This window comes from Engraulis encrasicolus, chromosome 22 (genome assembly GCF_034702125.1).
Source record: "Engraulis encrasicolus isolate BLACKSEA-1 chromosome 22, IST_EnEncr_1.0, whole genome shotgun sequence".
Taxonomy (NCBI): Eukaryota; Metazoa; Chordata; class Actinopteri; order Clupeiformes; family Engraulidae; genus Engraulis; species Engraulis encrasicolus.
In genome coordinates, this window is record NC_085878.1 from 22,601,710 (window position 1) to 22,621,001 (window position 19,292).

Consider the following 19,292-nt stretch of genomic DNA (forward strand, 5'->3'; position numbering starts at 1 on the left):
CATAGATTTTAAAAAATTACCCAACCAGGCTGTGGGAAATGTAAAATATGGTCCTGCTAAAACAAGGATAGGCTTTAAAAAATGGCAGGATCTCACTAAATATTTAAAGATAATCCTCAAATTAAATTGTCTGACAACTTTTTTAAATTAAAAAAAAGTTGTAAATGCATTAAAAGTCATTTTTCAATGGTCATGAAATTGGAATTTTCATTCATTAAAAGCCTGATGCATCATATATGATGCATTAAATATCTCAGCGACCTTAACAAAATTTAGATTTTTTTTTTTTACATTTCTTATAAGGGACCAATATTGAAGCAAATTCCAAAAAATTAGAATTTTCTCTCATTGCTTTCATGGTTCAGGTTTCACAGGGTTAAGTATGCACTTTGTGCATCTCTATGATGGCACTTCATGCCTGTTTTTTGTTGTGTGTAATGTGGCAACTGTGTGTAAGTCCAAGACAAATCTCCTCGGACAAATAAAAAGAATCTTGAATCTTAAAAGTTACTAAACTGTTGGGATGAAGGCTTAGCGTTTTTGCACAAGATGAATTTAAACAAATATCGTAGTTGCAGTTATGTTTCACTTCATTCCTCAGCATTCCAGTTTAACTCACACACTGCAGAAATGATTGATAATAACCTCTCTCTGGCCACACTCGTCTGCTACGAGAACGCGCAGCAACTCCCCAATTCCCCAAGGTCAATGGGGACATGCAGGACTCAGTGCCCCTCTTATCTGAGGATTTAGTATAATTTGATCAGCAGCTTTTGCATAATGTTTCTTACAAACAGACATGCAGGTAGACAGACAGGGAAAACAGCCCAAAACACAATCTCTTAAAGGGCAGTGTAATAAAAATAACACATCAAGCCAGGAAGGCAGAACATCAGAAAATAAAAACACTAAACAAACCAAACGTACACACAACACAGAAAACAACACCGAGACTCTCGATAATTGTTGCCTTTCAGACACCCTCTTCTATTGCAATATAGCATTTCCAACCTTTTACCTCCCCTCCCGTCAGGCAGAAACACTCACTCACACACACAGGCTATTTTTATAGATGGCAGATTTGGAAGCTGAAATGTTTACGAGACCAAATCGTATTGGGCTGAATACTCTTTCCACAGATAAAAGCCAGTAAAAGTCTGGAGAAAGGCCGTGCGTCTGCACTTTCACACTGTTCGTAAGTGCGTTTTCGCCACTGATTGCCGCGCACAGCCGCAACTGGGACCAGGGGGCGTTTTCTGTATTGTGAATTTATGTAGTAACTTCGTCACATTCCTAATAAAAACCGGCAGAGTGGGGGAGAAGTAAATGCAGATGGCATAGACTTCAGCAATATCAACAGACCTTGCTATGTTACTTTTTGCATGCAAAGCGCTCCTCCTGTATTGTAATGAATTCTCAAAGCTTTCGTTCCCAAGTGTCCATTTGTGAAGATGAGTGGCTACACCTTTATGCAGCATCATGAAGATAGGATTAACTAGAGATTAAAGATTACCATACATATTGCAATTTACTAAAACCTTATGTTTATTTCATGTGGTCGCTTTTAATAAACAACAAAATTACATATCAAATCCTTAGTGGGCTGCGCACACTGGGGAATATGATGTCACTTTTATGTTGAAACGTGACGTTCTGGACTAATGGGAAATCAAGGCTGCTCTCATGGGCTGGAATGTGTTTGTGTTTATTGGAAATGATGCTGCTCATTATGGTAATGAGGATGATGATGGTGATGGTGATGGTGATGGTGATGATGATGATGGTACTGATGCTAGTCCTTGATTGATTCCTTGATGATTACCGTGGTGATGATGATGGTGATGGAGATGGTGAGGATGGTGGTGATGATTGTGGTGATGATGATGATGATTATGATGGTGATGGTGATGGTGGTGATGATGCTAGTCCTTTTCCACACACCATACTCTCCCTATTTTTCCCTGAAGTAGCCGGACAATGTCGGGAAAAGATCGCAGTCAGTCTCTTTTTCTTTCAGTTTTTTTCTTTCATTCATTCATTGCAGGGTCAGACAGACCTTTCGGCTACTGTTTCGGCAACAAGAGCCTAATGCAGCCGTAACGTCTGGGTGACCCTGAAAAAAACTAAATAAAGAAGAAACTGAGTGCTATTCCCTACAATGATGCTAGTCCTGCAATGAGGTTGACAGTGATGAGGATGATGATGATGACAATGATGATGATGATAAAGGTGATGGTGATGATAATGATGCTCATCCTGCATGATGACAGTGATGATGATGGTGATGATGATGATGATGATGATGATGGTGGTGGTCATGATGACAATGAAGATGATGATGATGATGAGGAGGATGACGTGATGGTGACGATGACTGCAACGATGCTGATGAGGATGATCATGATGACGACGATGACGACGACGACGAGGATGATGATGATGAAGGATACTGGCCCTATCTCCATGTGTCAAGGCTGCCTGCTCTGCCCCGTGGAGCAAACATTAATCCCCATCATGGACACTAATCAACACAGTCAGCATGTGCTCTGTGCTGACACAAAGTCAGCAGAAACTGCCCTCACAAGGACTGTGGGTGTGTAAGGACACTGTTTTACACACTCATACACACCTACACCCACACCCACACATGCACGCAAGCAAGTACACATTCAGGCACGAATTCAGGCACGAATGCACAGAAGCAAACAAACACTTGAACACGCACACACACTTAAACATACACACACACACACACACACACATGAACACACACACACACACGTGTACACACACACACACACGTGAACACACACACACACGTGAACACACACACACACACACACACACACACACACACACACACACACACACACACACACACACACACACACACACACACACACACACACACACACACACACACACACACACACACACACACACACACACACACTTGAACACACACACACCCACATGGCACTGATGTTGCTAGATCTGATGCTGATAAGTCCCAAAAATACTAAAATACTGCTCTGCGGGAGGACAGGACATGCACAGCACTTCCTGTTTTCACCTGGGCTTTCTGACACACATGGGCTCCATGGGTTTCTATTCTTCACAATGGAACTGAGTCAGAGGATGGAGAGACCAGCCGACTTCATTTACAACCCACACATTTTATTTCCTCTCTCTCTCTCTCTCTCTCTCTCTCTCTCTCTCTCTCTCTCTCTCTCTCTCTCTCTCTCTCTCTCTCTCTCTCTCTCTCTCTCTGTCTCTCTCTACTTAGGACGTGCCCGAGGCCTCTGATTACTCATTCAGCACGTCTATTGACCCAAAGTGACTATTAACAGCGTCAGCGAATGAGCTGCTTCCCATATGTTTGATAGATGGTGGCCCGTTCGGCTCACAAGAGCCTCCCAGTGTGTCACATTTGGTATTATCAATGACTTCTGCTGGGCTCTGAACAGGGTGGATGGAGCAGTTCAGTGCACCATGGAGAAATACGTAGGTGACTAGAAACCTGAATGGATCTGTGGTGTCATTACTGTGGCCTCTGGTTGACAACCAATTATACGTAGTTGGTTGGTGGTACAAAGACAACAAGTTACAGCTGCATATGCAACAATATATGGCTGAATCACACACACCCACCGAATCGTACCATGGTGTAGAAAGAAAGCTAGCAAACATGTGTTATGCTAATGGAAAATCATGATTAAAATATTTTCCATTTTCCATGGAAGCAAACTGGTGTTGTGGAATCTGTTTGCATGTGTGAATAACACTACTGGATTAACTAAGATAAAGAGTCATCAAAGTTTACAGCACCAGATTTGTGATGTTTTGGGCATAATCCCTTTATCTCACGTCATGATTAAAAATATGTCCCACAAGACCATGCGCGTGTTAGGGACGTTCCATCTGTTATTGAGTGTACAGTAAATAACCAGCAGAAACGGTGGCACAGCGCGGTAAGCCCCCCACATACTGTATGGACTTGCACGTCCAGGCTCGTGTCCGGCCTGGGTCATTTCCCAACCATCTCTCTCTCCACATTCACTGCCTGTCACTCTCCACTGTCCTGTCTGAAATAAAGGCCCAAAAACCCAAAAAATATATTTAAAAAAATAATAAATGAATAAATAAATAACCAGCAGAATAATCAACCAGACTCATGACGGGGGAGGGCCCTTCGCTCAACATCACGCACAACAAACGCGCCATTAAAAAGGGAGAGGGATCAAAGCCTTTTCTCACTAGAGTGAGGGCCACAAGACTATGAGGGAGGCCAGCCAGCGCCACAGTAGAATCCCTGGTAAAAACCCTCCTGTAAGGAAGACAACCAGCTACCAGGCGGCAGACCCCATGCTGCATGTTCCTTTAGGCAGCCCAGTGCTCGGTGCAAGCACCATCATTAACCATCATCAGTCTCTTTAAAAAGCGTTTTCCACCCACATAATAACACACAGGGCTCAGCCCCACGCCACACCGCCGCCATCATCAAGGCCTGGCTGCTTTGTGCTCCAACTGTAATTATTAGCCTTTCTTAAATAGAGCGCTTTTATACTAACATGACGAGATGGCTGTTGTGCTGGAGACGGCGGCAACGATAGTGGTGGGGTGGTGGCCCTCTCGTCTATCGTCTCGCGTCTACGTTGACAGGTTGCCGTGGTGTGGTCGGGGACAGTTAAACGCATGCTGGTTGTGTGTGTGTGTGTGTGTGTGTGTGTGTGTGTGTGTGTGTGTGTGTGTGTGTGTGTGTGTGTGTGTGTTTGTGTGTGTGTGTGTGTGCTGTGTGTGTGTGATTGTGTGTGTGGCTGGCAGGGTTGATGGGGATGAAGAGAGAGCAAATTAACAAATGAAAATGATTGCTGATTCAGAGATTTTAATGAGGCTTCGAGGGCGGGTGCTTTTCTCCATGAGATTAATCGTCAATGACGCTCCCCAAGGTTAGCCATCGTGAATCTGTCATTTGCGCTGGCAGAGGGTCGTAGCTGTTTGAATGCCCTCCAGACTCAAAAGCCCAAGGTGACGACTCTTAGTTCACACATCAGAAAGACAGAAAAGGCTCGCACTCATCGATTGTATAATATCATTTGCACTCTTAAGGAAATGATAAGGGGTGTAAACTCACTCGACTAATTAAGTGCAAGCCATTTCTTTCTTTCTACACCTATGAGATAATTCCCACCTGAGACAAAGCTGTACACCTGAGATACAATAATTAATTGAATAATTGAAATAATAATTGAAATTGTTGAATAAAAATAGCCCGTCACTAGTGAAGCAACAAGAATACAGTCTTACTATCAACATTTCAGCCACACCTGAGACTGCAGGCTGAGTAACAATAACAGATTGAATAATCAAAAAAATAATTGAAATGGTTGGGAAAAGACAAGGGTCTACCATGAACATGTAACTGTACAAGTGAGGCAGAATTCAGCCTTACAATCAGCATTTCATCTGCATACAGTATCATTATTGAGATAATTACACAGTAATTTTTAATGCCTTAATTCAGAAAAGTGTTGGATTATTTCACGTTTTCTAGTTGATCCTAATCTCCGAGTGTTGAAACGAGACTGCACAATGTGCTGTGTGAACAGCCTTACTAATGTTATCGATGGGTGAGTAAAACAGTTTTACCATCAGCTGGTCATGTCATAGTAAATAACTTAAAGGGACAGTTCAGTCAATTTCAACATGCAGTTGTAATGCTCACACTACCCTAGACTTGTCAGTATCTGAGATTTTTTCCCCTTCTTCTTCAGCCGTTTACGAGATCCTGGTCATTGTAATGGGGGCAACTCTTTGTTTACATTTCAAAAAAACATTTTTATTTATTCCCAAAAACATCCAAAAGGTTATAAAATATCAGCAGACAACTAGCAAACAGCAGTACCTTTTGGGAAAATATTTGGACTTGGCCTATGTTTCATTTTTTTTAAATGAAAACAAACGCTGCCCCCATTAGAATTGCTCATATCTCGGAAAGGGCTGAGCCGAAAAATGTGGCATCACCGGGTACTGACAAGTCAAGGGTAGCGTGAGCAATACAACTGCATATTGAAATTGACTGAACTGGTTCTTTAAGTCAGAACACAGCCTTACCATGGTGCTGCCTTTGGTGCAGCGGACTTCATTTTTTTGTGTGCTATTATTAGAATAAAACTTGACCATCACCACGTTACTCGTGAGTTACAAGAAAGCCTTACCATTACCATGTCACTGGTGAGTGAGTTGGCCAGGTCCGACACTGAGGAGTTGCCATGGCGGCCAGCTTCGTCTGGAGTCTGCCCTCTGGGGCTGCTGCCTGGCTTACAGTTCGCACCCCTGTGGGAGGGAGGGAGGGAGAGAGTGGGTAGAGTAGAGTAGAGGGAGCAAGTGAGTGAGTAGACTTTATTAGAGTAGAGTAGAGTAGAGTAGAGTAGAGTGCTTTATTGTCACTATATAAATACAGTGAGATTATGTTCGGAAGCAAGATATATTAACAGCATAACTAATAATAAGAAAATAAATAAATGAAGCTATAAAATATGCAAGTATTCACATGTCCACACACACACACAAAAAGGGGAAATTCATAGCCACTTGGCCATCCTTACAACACAATAGTAAGGCAATAACAGAAAGTGTAACAGTGAGACTTCTACATGTTACAGGCTACAGTAGGCTATATAAGAGCTAATGTTGGTAAATAAGTCCATAGAAAAACACAAGGAAACAACAACGTTAAAATAATAATCAGCCGCTATTGTTAAAATGTCTTATTGCTTCAGGAACAAAAGACCTCTTAGTAAATCTCAAGCACTGAAAGATTGGGAGAGATGGGGGCATTACTGGATAGACAAGACAGTAGCCTAGACAGTAGCATTGTGTACAGTCAAGGGAAAAAGACTCAGTCTAGTGGAGTAGAGTAGAATACAGTAGACTTATCAGATAGGGGGCACTATGGGATAGAATACAGGAGTAGTAGGGTAGAGCAGAGCAGAGCAGAGTAGAGTAGAGTAGAGTAGGGTAGAGCAGAGTAGAGTAGAGTAGAGTAGAGTAGAGTAGAGTAGAGTAGAGTAGAGTAGAGTAGAGTAGAGTAGAGTAGAGTAGAGTAGAGTAGACGTATCGGATAGGGAGTATTACAGGATAGAATACAGGAGCGATAGCAGGGTAGAGTAGAGTCAAGTCGAGTAGAGTAATCGTGAATGAAACGAAGGCAATAAGCAGCATGTACTATGCCTCATATACATGGCATGCAGTATATCACTTATTTGCATATATTCACATTTAGTCAGTTGTATCACAAGGATTTCTATTGATACAAACTGCAAGACGTTGGAGGTCCAGGATACAAGAGAAGGATACAGCCGTTGGGCTTTGAGCTACAAGTGCTGTGAGAGCGGTTAAAAAAACAAAACACAATAAAGCCTACTTGGAAGTTAAATGGGCGTGTCAGATCTGAGATCTCTGTATCCTCAAGTTTCTGATGTGGATCACAAGAGGTGTAACTAGGAGCGCCGGTGCATAGTAAGGCTTTGAGCCCTGAGACAGGAGCAGATCCAGGGGGTTAAAGGCCCTGTCTAAGCCAGAGACCTGTCTTGGAGGATTGATGGGTCACGAAAAGAAACGATTACAACAAAGTCTACCTGGATAACATGGACGTCAATAATTACATGTATACTACACTCTATTGACATAACATGGATCAAATGGAATGGAATCAAATGAGTTCATAGACCAAAAAAAACCTCTAACATACTGCAGGCGCTGCAGGTGATATGAAATTATGAAGTTGAAGGAACAAGCCTCATATTTTCTTACAGAGGCCGGTTAGGTATCAATTCTCTCGGTGGCAGGTGGTAGCCATAACAACCACAGTGGAGAAAAATTACATGTGAAAGGTGAACCGCTGACTAAGATGATATAAGCTATTCAGATACGCGGAACATTTTTGCTGCACTGACACGCCATGGAAGCAAACTTATTTCAAAAGAAAATCTGTACGTCTTGGTTGGAAGTGTATGAAGACGTGGCTTTATGATGCTCACAAATATGGACACGCAAACACACACTGAAACTTCTCGGCTGATATGAAGTGAAGAGCCATAGTGCTTACAGTGCCTCTGTGTACATTGCCCATTAGGCACAGGTAGAGAGCAGGGGCAAATGTACAGTACAGCACATGACACAAACGCAGCGCAAGCAGCATCTCGGCCACTGTGTGTGGAAAGTGCATGGTGTGCCCTTTTAGTGCATTTTTTGTGCTGAATGTATTAAACCTGCAGCTGATCACATATTCAAACATGTCACCGCCTTCTAACCGAACAGAATCACTCAATCACACAGCACGTCAGGATGCCAGCATGGACCTGCCAGCTGACAAAAATGTGATTATACATTTCAGTGATAAGGAAGTACAGTATATGCAAGGTGGTGTCATCTAATAAGGCTACAACATGGGATGGACACCTGCTGTGAATTTTCTGCTCTAGAATGAATTGCATGGCATTTAAAACAGCAAACTAGTATTTTCATGATACAGCCTACGATAGAGTAATAATAAAAAAAATGTTTCTGGTTTCTTTAAGATTTTCCTATCCATGCATCTAACATCAACATTGCACACAGTATATCTGGGTTCAAAAGGTGAGGCACATTACCACAAAACAGACTTTTCAGATTACACACCGAATTAAATGAGCAAAACTGCTTCTAGTTCCTGGAAGTTTCTCAAATCCAACCCTCTAATATGCAGTCAGCATTACATCTGGCATTTCGATCTAAAAACATACATGCACCACCCTCCCTGTATCCTTGGGCACTCAATAAGTCCTTGCAGTAATTCTGCTTATCTTCATTGATGCTTTTATCCAGACTGACTCATCATGACTTAGGTTAAGGGACAGATCCCTGGGCCATATATTGAATATTGGGATAAGTACTTCTCTTGAGGGCTCTTCAGCTATGGATGCATGTGCATAGGAACCCTGTTTACTATTTCCTATCTAACCAGTTCCAACTGCTTCAGTGTTCATTTGTCCAGTGCTTTTTTTCACAAACATACCTCACAGCCCCACCATATATCGATATATAAGTAGAAAGTAGCAAACCATAAATAAAAAAGTAGAGATATGTGTGTGAAATACAACATGCTATATGTAGAAAAATACACAGAAAAAGTGGTACCATATATGATCCCATCTACCCTTGACAGAGCTGTGTGTTGTTTCATATCTCTCCAATCACAGTATGAAGGCACAGCGGCTGATGCAACTATTGTATTCTAGTCTACAACTACTGTGAGCAAAAGGGAAAAAAAATACGGACTGAAAGCCTACATGAAAGCCAAATGGATAGTGATAGATCTTTGTATGCTCAGGGTTCTGATCTGATGTAGATCTCAGAAATGTGGAGATGACTGGCAAACACATCCTCGCAAATTATCTGAGATCATGGCTGTGAAAAGACGGAGAGAGAAGGAATAATTGAAAAGAAAACAGAAGGGACCGAGAGAAAACAAATGCCGGTGTAATATGGCAAGCTGGCAGGAAAAGAGGACAAATAGCACAGATAAGCCCAGAAAACAAAATGACACCAAGCACACTAAGGAATAACTGTAATGAGAGCATGTGACGGAAGAAACAGAGAGAGAGAGAGAGAGAGAGAGAGAGAGAGAGAGAGAGAGAGAGAGAGAGAGAGAGAGAGAGAGAGAGAGAGAGAGAGAAAGAAAGTCACAAAGAGAGATGAAGAATGAGAGCTCGGCAAGAATGAGTTATGAAACATTACGCGGGTGGTGGCAGCATGGGGGGTTGGCGTGAAGGTGCGGAGAGGAAAGAAAGAATGAAAGAAGTGTGGGTGGAGGATTAGAAGACTTATCTGTGACAAGGCTAGAAATGGTGACAGAGAGATTTGTCAGTTAAGAGTCGCAAGATTAACAGAACACACTTAAAGACTGCAGAATGAGGCACATGCCAACACAATTCACTCCATTCTGTAAAAGAAACGAGGATAAGCGCGGACAGATTTAAGTCAGACACACCTGGGAGCGCCAACAACAAGAAATACACCTCTGTCTGAATAAACCAAGAAGAAGGGGAGAAACTGTTGCCACAGCCAAGAGAAAAAGCCAAGTCAACTCAAGATATATAGACTTAAAAGGAGAAGTGTGAGTGAAGGGACAGAGAATGGCTTGGGGCAGAGTGGTAGTATACGGCTGAAAGAGGGAAAATAGAGAAGGAGATACTAAGACAGAGTAGGTGGAGGAAGAGAGATGCTCTTAGAAAAGGCAAGAGATGAAAACATTTAGCATTGTCCTTTAAGAATAGAATCAAAGTAGTGAATATTAAAACCAATACAAAAAAAGGTTAGAAAGTAACTGTTCAATCTACATGAGCAAATGTGTCTTATGATTATGCATGTATGCAAATAAAGACCTATTCGCTTATGGCGATTATGGCGTGCAGCAAGATTTCTGCCTTGACCTTTCGGGCTCAACTGAACGCAAGCCCAATGAAATGCACGTTACACACTCACCAAATATTCCCCGAGCACACCGGGGAGTCTATTCGCACATAAGAAAAGATACAAAGGAAACTTCATTCTCATTTGTAAAATGGTGGGGGAAAAATTACATAATCTTACTTAAACGCATGATTCCCGAAATTCCCTGGGGGATCCCGAATAGAGTATCCCTTCTTTGAACCCTGCAACATGCTGGGATTAGTTACATTGGTGAGAATCAAAGTAGGATTCCTTCTTTCAGTGATTCCTTCTTTCCCTCGTTTTTGTGCCATATAAAACCACAGACGTGCCCTTTCAGATGCTGTGTGAAGAAGGTGATGTAACAGTGGTTGCTAGGTTCTGCATGTGCTGTTAGTAATTATGTAAAAGGAACACAAAAGTGTAATTTGAAACAAGAACAAGGAGTAATTAATCATGTTAAGCAACTTATCGAATATAGCCTGGTAGGAAAATCACAGGAACAGCAGGAGCGTAATGAGGGGACCATATTAAAGGGTGTGTGTGTGTGTGTGTGTGTGTGTGTGTGTGTGTGTGTGTGTGTGTGTGTGAGCGTGTGTGTGAGCGTGTGTGTGTGTGTGCGCGTGCGCGCGTGAGTGTGCGTGCGTGCGAGCGAGTGAGCGTGTGCGTGTACGCGTACTGTGTGTGTGTTTTTGGGGGTGTGATATTATGAGCTGAGACGCCGAGGGCTCACAAGAGCAAACAGAGGCAAGATGGACTCACATTAATGGAGGCCCAGGCAGCCACAAAGCTAAGGCTGGACAAAAAGCAGGTGGACCAGCTCCTGTTTGTGACACATAGGATGGCGATGACGCTGGCTAGGCAGGCGCTTTGGTGTTGCATCAAGCAAAACAGCGAGACAAGAGACTCTGACTCTACACACACGCTTTGGTCCACAAAGACTTGGTTCTGCCTTTGATGCCAAAAGCTCATCCCAGTGTGTTCTAGCTAGCATTGACAGCCCCAGTTTTTTTCCTTTCTTTCTTTACGTACGTTCTTGTTTTTTTTTTTCATTTCGCCCTACCAGCTTCTAGAGGCTGAACTTCATCAAACCGCTATTCATTTAAATTCCCTCCATCCCTTTCTCCATTCTTTTTTTTCTCTCTCGGCACTGTCTGGCAGTCTGGGCAGGGGTAGGCGCGTGGTGGCTGTCTCAGACTCGGGGTACACAGCTGTCTGCCCATTGTTTCAGGCCATGCGGCAGACGGCCATTTTCCATATGGTTCGGCGGTGGCGGAGGCAGTGGCCTCGGATTTCCAAGCTGATGAAAAAGCTCTCCTGGGTCTCTCCGTCCAGGTTAATCATGGAGCGGGGCCACCGAACACACCCACACACCACCAATCAGGGAAAACGCTGTCCTCACATGACTCAGAGCAGAGAAATAGGGGCGGCGGAGGGAGAGAGGGAGAGAGAGAGAGAGAGACAGACAGACAGGGACAGAGAGAGAGACGGACAGAGGCGGAGAGAGAGAGAGAGAGTTAGAGAGAGAGAAAGAGAGAGAGAGAGACAGAGAGAGAGGGCGAGAGAGAGGGAGAGAGAGAGAGAGCGAAAGATGGGAAATGAGAGAATGGAATGGATTCAGGTATGTGTATGTGTGCATGTGTGCGTGTGTGTTTGTGTGTGTGCGTGTGTGTGTATGTGTGTGTGCATGTGCATGTGTGTGTGTGCGCGTGTGTGTGTGTGTGTGTGTGTGTGCGCGCGTAAGTCTGTGTGTGTGTGTGTGTGTGTGTGTGTGCGTGCTAGACGGGTGGGCATCTGTCCTCAGTGTCATGCTGATAACAACAAATGCCAGCGAGCCGCACGAGGTATGTCAGCTAATCCGTACTGACTTTCACATACCACCGGGTTCAGACTCGCTTGACGACTTGTCTGAGGTGCCAAAATTATTCTCATTATTTTTGTTCATTTTTCGTTCTTTTTTTAATCTCCCTGGAAGGACAACAAAGCTAGGCCTGGTGTCAGCTGAGGCCGCCTCTCTCCTGAGTCTGCAATGTTTTTCACCTGCCCAGGGACTGCAGAAGGAAACTAGCTTCTAACATACAGTAGAATATAGTGCAGGTCATCTCTTTACTTCGTAATTCATGTATTTTGCACATGGTCCCTAACTAAATAAACCAAATAAACTAAACTATACTAAACTAGCGTAGTGGGTGGAAGCAGCTAGGGGTGTAAGAGGACACACCCAGAGACGGTCTAACAGTATCTCTGACACACCACACTGTTGTCAGCCACCCCCCCCCCCCCTCATTACCTGCCTCCACACCCCCAATCCCATCCCACCTATCATCATCAACTGTGATGGAGGCCGGAGCGTTGTCAAGGCAACGGCTGGGAGAGAGAGATGGAAGGTTACACCTGACCTGGGATGATATGTGGAAAGGGGGCGGGGGGGCTTCCTTTCCAGAAGGGTCAAGTGGACCAGCAGAGGCACACACACACACACACACGCACGCACGCACACACACGCACACGCACACGCACACGCACAAGCACACACAGCTAGGCACACACTTCAAAAACTAGAGTGCAGGATCATATCACAGGTGCAGGTGAGCCATGCCCAGAGCATGCATAACCACACAAGCGTTTCATTCAAGTTGAAGTGCATACTGACATAGTATGTACAGTTTGTACACATACATGCATGCTGCTGGGGCTGCATTGCTCAGGTTGGGCCTGTGATAATAATGTCCTGCTCTAGCAAAATATTACCTGTGCCACCGACCGACTCTCTCACAGACAGGTGCGGAGCAGGAAACCAGTCCTCATGGGAGCTGCTGAGAGAATCTGTCATGACATGCCCTCCCCATGACCCAACACATTCCCTCCCATCAACCCCCCAAAAAAACTACCACAATGTCCAAGTTAGCCCATCCCAGGAAAACCCAAGACACCTGACCTGGCATGTACTGTAGAAGAACCAAATTAAACACCTTTTCAAATTTACAGTACACAACAAGCACGCATGCACACACGCACGCATGCACGCACACTTTCGCTCTCTCTCACTCACTCACACACACACACACACACACACACACACACACACACACACACACACACACACACACACACACACACACACACACACACACACACACACACACACACACACACACACACACACACACACACAGCTACCCAGCTGTAGCCACAGTACAGTACATTTGATCCATCCATCTTGTAATTTGACATGTTGCCCTTCAAATAAACATAAATCCACTCATCTGCCTCGCCTGGGCCGGGCAAAAAGCAAGCAACTATTTTTTCCCCCTCCTCCTATCCATCTGTCTTTCACCCTTTCGCTCTGTCTTGCTCTCCCACTCCAGCACTCTCTAACTGCAACCCTTCTCAGCCAGAGGCTGCTGAGTCTGACTACAAAGCTCTGGTCAGGGCCGCTGACAGCTTGCACTCGGCCCAGGACAAAGTCATCTGAATGACCCCCCACCCCAACCAATACATATCATGTAATGAGAACCCAATCCGCCCCCCAACCAATACATATCATGTAATGAGAACCCAATCACCCCCCACCCCACCCCAACTAACACATAGAATGTAATGAGAACCCAATTCTCCCCCCCAACCAATACATAGAATGTAATGAGAACCCAATTCTCCCCCCACCCAATACACACAATGTAATGAGAACCCAATTTCCCCCCCCCCCCCACCCCAACCAATACATATCATGTAATGAGAACCCAATTCTGGTCCCCCTCTCTCCCTGGGCCCGGGACAACTGCCCCCTTTGCCCCTACCCCCCCCTTCCCTGTCAGTTTCCCTGCCTCTGGTCTTCAGAGACTGCCTGCCTGCCTGCCTGCCTGCCTCACTGCCTAGCTGCTCTGAGCCTGGAGCTCTGAGTGGAGCGGAGCTGAGACTGACTGGAGACCCAGATTGAAATTGTATTACTCCTGACCTCGCCTCTCGCAGCCATGACATCCCAACAGTGCTGGGGAACAAATGGGCTCGCCGTTCAAATCACCATGGTGACGGCAGCAGTTTTCTTTTTTTCCCTCCTTTCAGGAGGGTTTTATAGTGGAGTGGTGAGACAGAAGGTAATATGAGGCCTGGAAGGGGTTAGAGTAACCAAGGCATGGAGTCCTCGCTTCACAACAGTCATGGCGTTACCATTACGGAGGGCTATCATCCCCTTTTTCCTGCATGGCTGGAAAAAAAAGGTCGATGTGCCTTCCAAGGTAATATGGGGCTTGCTTGCTTTATGGGCGTGTGTGTGTGTGTGTGAGCGTGCGTACGTGCGTGCAACGTGACCCAACATCTTGAGGAGATCCATTATGAGACAAATAACACAATAACCCGCTACCATGGTTACCAATGCTCCTGGAGGTGCAACAAGCATGTTTTACGAGACCTCCAGGGGGGACCTTTACCGTCACCGACACACCCATTCAGGACAAGGGCAGTAGGCCGAATGGTTCACATATTAGGCTACACACATGTCCAGACCTGCTGATGCTCTGCCCAGTCCCCGCTTTGTGACCCTTTCCTCTCCTCTCCTGCCATTGAGGGCCTTACAAGATACTGCAATGCTGCCTCTTGATATGGTGAGGTGTGGGAGAAAGGAAATTGGGTGTGTTTACAAGAGGTTTTCTGGAAGGTTTGGCGACAGGCTAAGGCTGGGTAGAGGAGGAGACGTGTTAGGGAGGTATGAAATTGGGTGTTCCTAGCAATGTCAGGAGGCTGATGTGACACACATCTTGGGTGGTGGGTGGTGAAGTCGTGGGGTAGAACAACAAGGTTTCCTTGGAAGAGGTTTGTGCGTGCGTGCGTGCGTGCGTGCGTGCGTGCGTGCGTGTGTGTTGGGGGGGGGGGGGGGGGGTTGAGGGCATCTATAGGGGATGGTGGAGGTGGGGGTTGGGTACAGGGTGTTTGCAGTGGAGGGGGGTAGAGTATATTCATGTGCCTTCTCTGTGACCCCATTCTCTCCAGCCTTTAATATTTTAATCCTGTCTGGTATTTTTGCATCCGTCAGGTCACCTGAGTCTTTGCCAAGTTCCGAAATGAAGTCCAGTGGCTTGCAACTATAGTAAACTCCTGCTTTGACTTTTTAAAATCCTGCCTCTACGGTACAGACATGTTCTCTGCTGTACCACCACACCACGCCACTCCACACCACCCCACACCACACCACTCCACACCAGCTGCTCTTCCCAGATTTAGCATTGCAGAACACCAAGCAGTTTTTTACACTAAAGACTCACCAACAGCAAGGACAGATTATGCAAATTTCACAAGCGCACTGGGCAAAAATTAACATGGCATTTCCTTGGACACGAACCTTGAATATTCACCAACAGCAACACTCACATTATTAACAGGTATGGGGGTGCATTGCAAAGTGGCAGCTAGGAGGAACATCACCGTCACAGAGACACATGAGAAATCTCACACAAAGTAAAATAATTTTGCGTGATATAATCTGTTCAACACTGCCGGGGAGAAACCATGTATCTCCACTTTTCATTCTATTTCACTTACAGTATTAATTGATAAATCATTTTTTTCTAAATAAATAATCATTTCGACCTTTAAGTAAGTTTTTATTAATGTATCATATACATATACTGTACTTATGGAGACTGTCCACTAGCATTGATTTATATCTTATAATAACTAAAAAACGAATATAAAATAAAAACAATAGTGTAGATAAGAGGTTTTAGCTGGACAACGACGATAGATTCAATGTGCTATTTCTGCAGTTGAAAATAGGGTGCAAAAATATGTTTGCCACATCTACAGTATGCAGGCTCTTCTACAGTACATGGCCTTCATGTAGATTTGAGGATGCGTGGCTTGGATGACTGAATGTTGCACTCACTTTTGCACTGAGGAAAGTCCAGGAGGACTGAAACGTTTGCACCTTTTATTTTCTTTTTTTCACCCTTCTGGGCTCCACCAAGTAAAAAAACACTCTGAAAAAACACTCTGTTTGAGTGGTCATTCTGTGTGCGAGTCACCCCTGCTAACAGTTGGATGACTGAATAACTGTTCTCTTAAATACAGTCCTGTTCAATAAATACTCAAGAGGAGAACTAGAAAAAAAACATGTAATTACTCTCAAGGAGACTGTTAGTATCGGAAGGGTGAATTGAGAAGATGCATATCCCGGGTGCTCAGTCAGCCTGTTATTAGCGTTGGAATACACCGCTAAATCCCTTTTGGCAGTGGTCTTTTTGAAAATCTACAGTACAAATGACAAAGGACTTACACTGGCAGGGCTGTTATAAATCATGAGGTATTGCACTGCTGACATTTATTGCTTCTGATGATGCCTCACTACGGGCCTTAATAATCTTTTGCCTCCCAACGCTGCGTGTAAATCAACTTAGCTGTTCAAAATATATGACAGTTTGTTATGAAGAGAAAAAAACTCTCCTTAATAATCCATTAAGAATCAACTAGAATTTGGACAGCTTGTGGGACGGGAAGTGTACGATTCCCTTTAGGTTGGACTCGGCCAGGTAAGATAAGATAAAAAATAAAGTGCTAAGACTGCTTGAAGCTGCAGGAAAACTCCATGCCCTATGTGGCCCCAACACTGTGTCACAATTAGCAGGCTTGTTAGCTGTGCTCAGCTTAAACAGGGTCCAGGGGGAGGTGCTGCAGTCTCTAAGGGCGTGTTGCCCGACGGGAAGAGAAGCTGGCCTTAGCACCTGAGGATGGCTAATCTAATCATTAGCCAGCACTCTGCCTGTGTGTTCCCAACAGACACACACAAACACACATACAGTACAAACAAAAGCATGCGCACTGACGTGCATACACACACACACACACACACACACACCATCCTCCAACTCTGCAGGCCTTATCTCTTAACCAGGCCTGAGGGACAGGGCTCTCCTGGGACACAGTGGTGCCAGAGTCAGCACCAACAGCACCAAAGGACAAAAAGTAGCACTTAGTCACACACATGATGACACAGAAACTCTAGGTAAGCAGCACACTAAATTAAGCATTTAGGTTCATATGAATGCAGTATGTCCGCATCAATACTGAGAGCACACTATTGGAAATATATCACCATACCATCATTATCACCATCACCAGAAATACTGTATTATCCATATGCATTTAGGTCTACTGTACATAAATATATCTATAGTGACTCTAAGTGTGCATAATAAAGTATGCTTTTAGGTACATACAGTATAAATCTCTGCATCAATTCTGAGAGCACACTATTGGAAATGTATCTCTACTAGTATATAAATAAGTCTATACAAATCTATATAAGCCTTCATAAATTCGGAGAACAAACAATTGTAGATGTATTGCCAAGCTCGCCTACACCATTACTTATTGTCTATTGACTTATTGTCACACACACGCACGCACGCACGCACGCACACACACACACACACACACACACCATCCTCCAACTACGTAAACAGTCACTCACACACAAACACACACACACACACACACACACACACACACACACACACACACACACACACACACACACACACACTACGCTACACTACACTACACTACACCATCCTCCTGCTTAGCAGTTGACCTTTGACCCCATGACTCCGCGGTGTAGTACGTCCTGACCTCTGCAAGGCCCAGAGAGCTGACCTCTCCCCTCCTCATCTACCGCGGCGGAGCAGATGCACAGCTCACCATGGAGCTGGACCCGTTCCCAGGAGGACTGAGTCTGCTGCAATGGCGTCATCTCACACACACTGGGCAGCAGCCCGATCACTCATCCAACATAAGAGAACAAGGTCAACAGGACAACGCTACGTCACATGCAAAAACCTCCAAAAATAAAAGCAAAAAGGGTTTCCGACCAACAGACATACTGCAGTGGCGTATTGAGTGGCTGCACACAACTAAAAAATATATATTTTTAATTCACCAAAGAACGTTGGTCATGTTCAAAATACATATCCACTGCATTGCATTGGGTGTGACTGACATTGTTTTGTTCATTACAGTAGTGTACTATGTTGTGAGCAACTGAACTGGATGATGCCATGGCTTTCTGCTTCTCAAGAGGCCTTCGGTCAGAAAGACTAGAAAGCAAAATAGTAAAACATGGGCTATATCTGAAATTCATTACCTAGGGCATAGATTGATAATATTCCCTAAATACAGTAGTATATTATGTAATGCATGAGCGGACATTTTGGATCCAGCCAAGGTGTTCTGCTCCTCCTCAGCTCTACAATCACAATAGAAGAAGACAGAAAATAGAACAAAGGTATCTGAACTACACTACATCGGGTGTAGATTAGTGTTTCACAATGGAGGCTCTAGTGCAGCCCCCAGGGGGCGTTCGGGAGCCCTCGGGGGGCGTTGAGAAGGAGACGGGTGGTGTTTAGTTGCAATTGGGGGCCATTAGTCAATTGTATGTTTTACTAATATAGGGGGCGTTGGCAGACTTGCGATGAGGTCAAGAGGGCGTTTGTTCGAAAAAAGTTGAGAACCACTGGTGTAGATTAATACTGTTCCTTCCATAGCACACTATGTATGTAGTGTTGGAGTGAACCTTTTGGAGTCAGCCAAGGTCTCCCACATGATGACACTGAATCACATTTGGTATTTTGGTCATATGCAATGTATGCGGTTCAGAGAAAACACCATTGGAAATATACCCCATCCCCCACACCCCCTTTCAGGTCTCAGTCAGAATAAAGACTGGAGAAAAAAAGTGGGCTTTGTCCGAAACTCACATCAGGGGTTGTAGATTACATTGTTCCCTACATGGTGACTACATAGTGCCGTGCATGAGTGAACATTTTGGA

General features: G+C 44.4%; 1 protein-coding gene across 1 annotated transcript in view; it reads right to left on the bottom strand.

Annotated features, from left to right (window-relative positions):
• Nucleotides 1-19,292, bottom strand: part of syt7b (synaptotagmin VIIb) — a 173,210-nt gene that overhangs the window by 12,758 nt on the left and 141,160 nt on the right. The window contains exon 8 of the mRNA XM_063187956.1: nt 6,219-6,336. Coding sequence (XP_063044026.1) covers nt 6,219-6,336 — 118 coding nt within the window. The remainder of the gene's footprint in view (nt 1-6,218; nt 6,337-19,292) is intronic.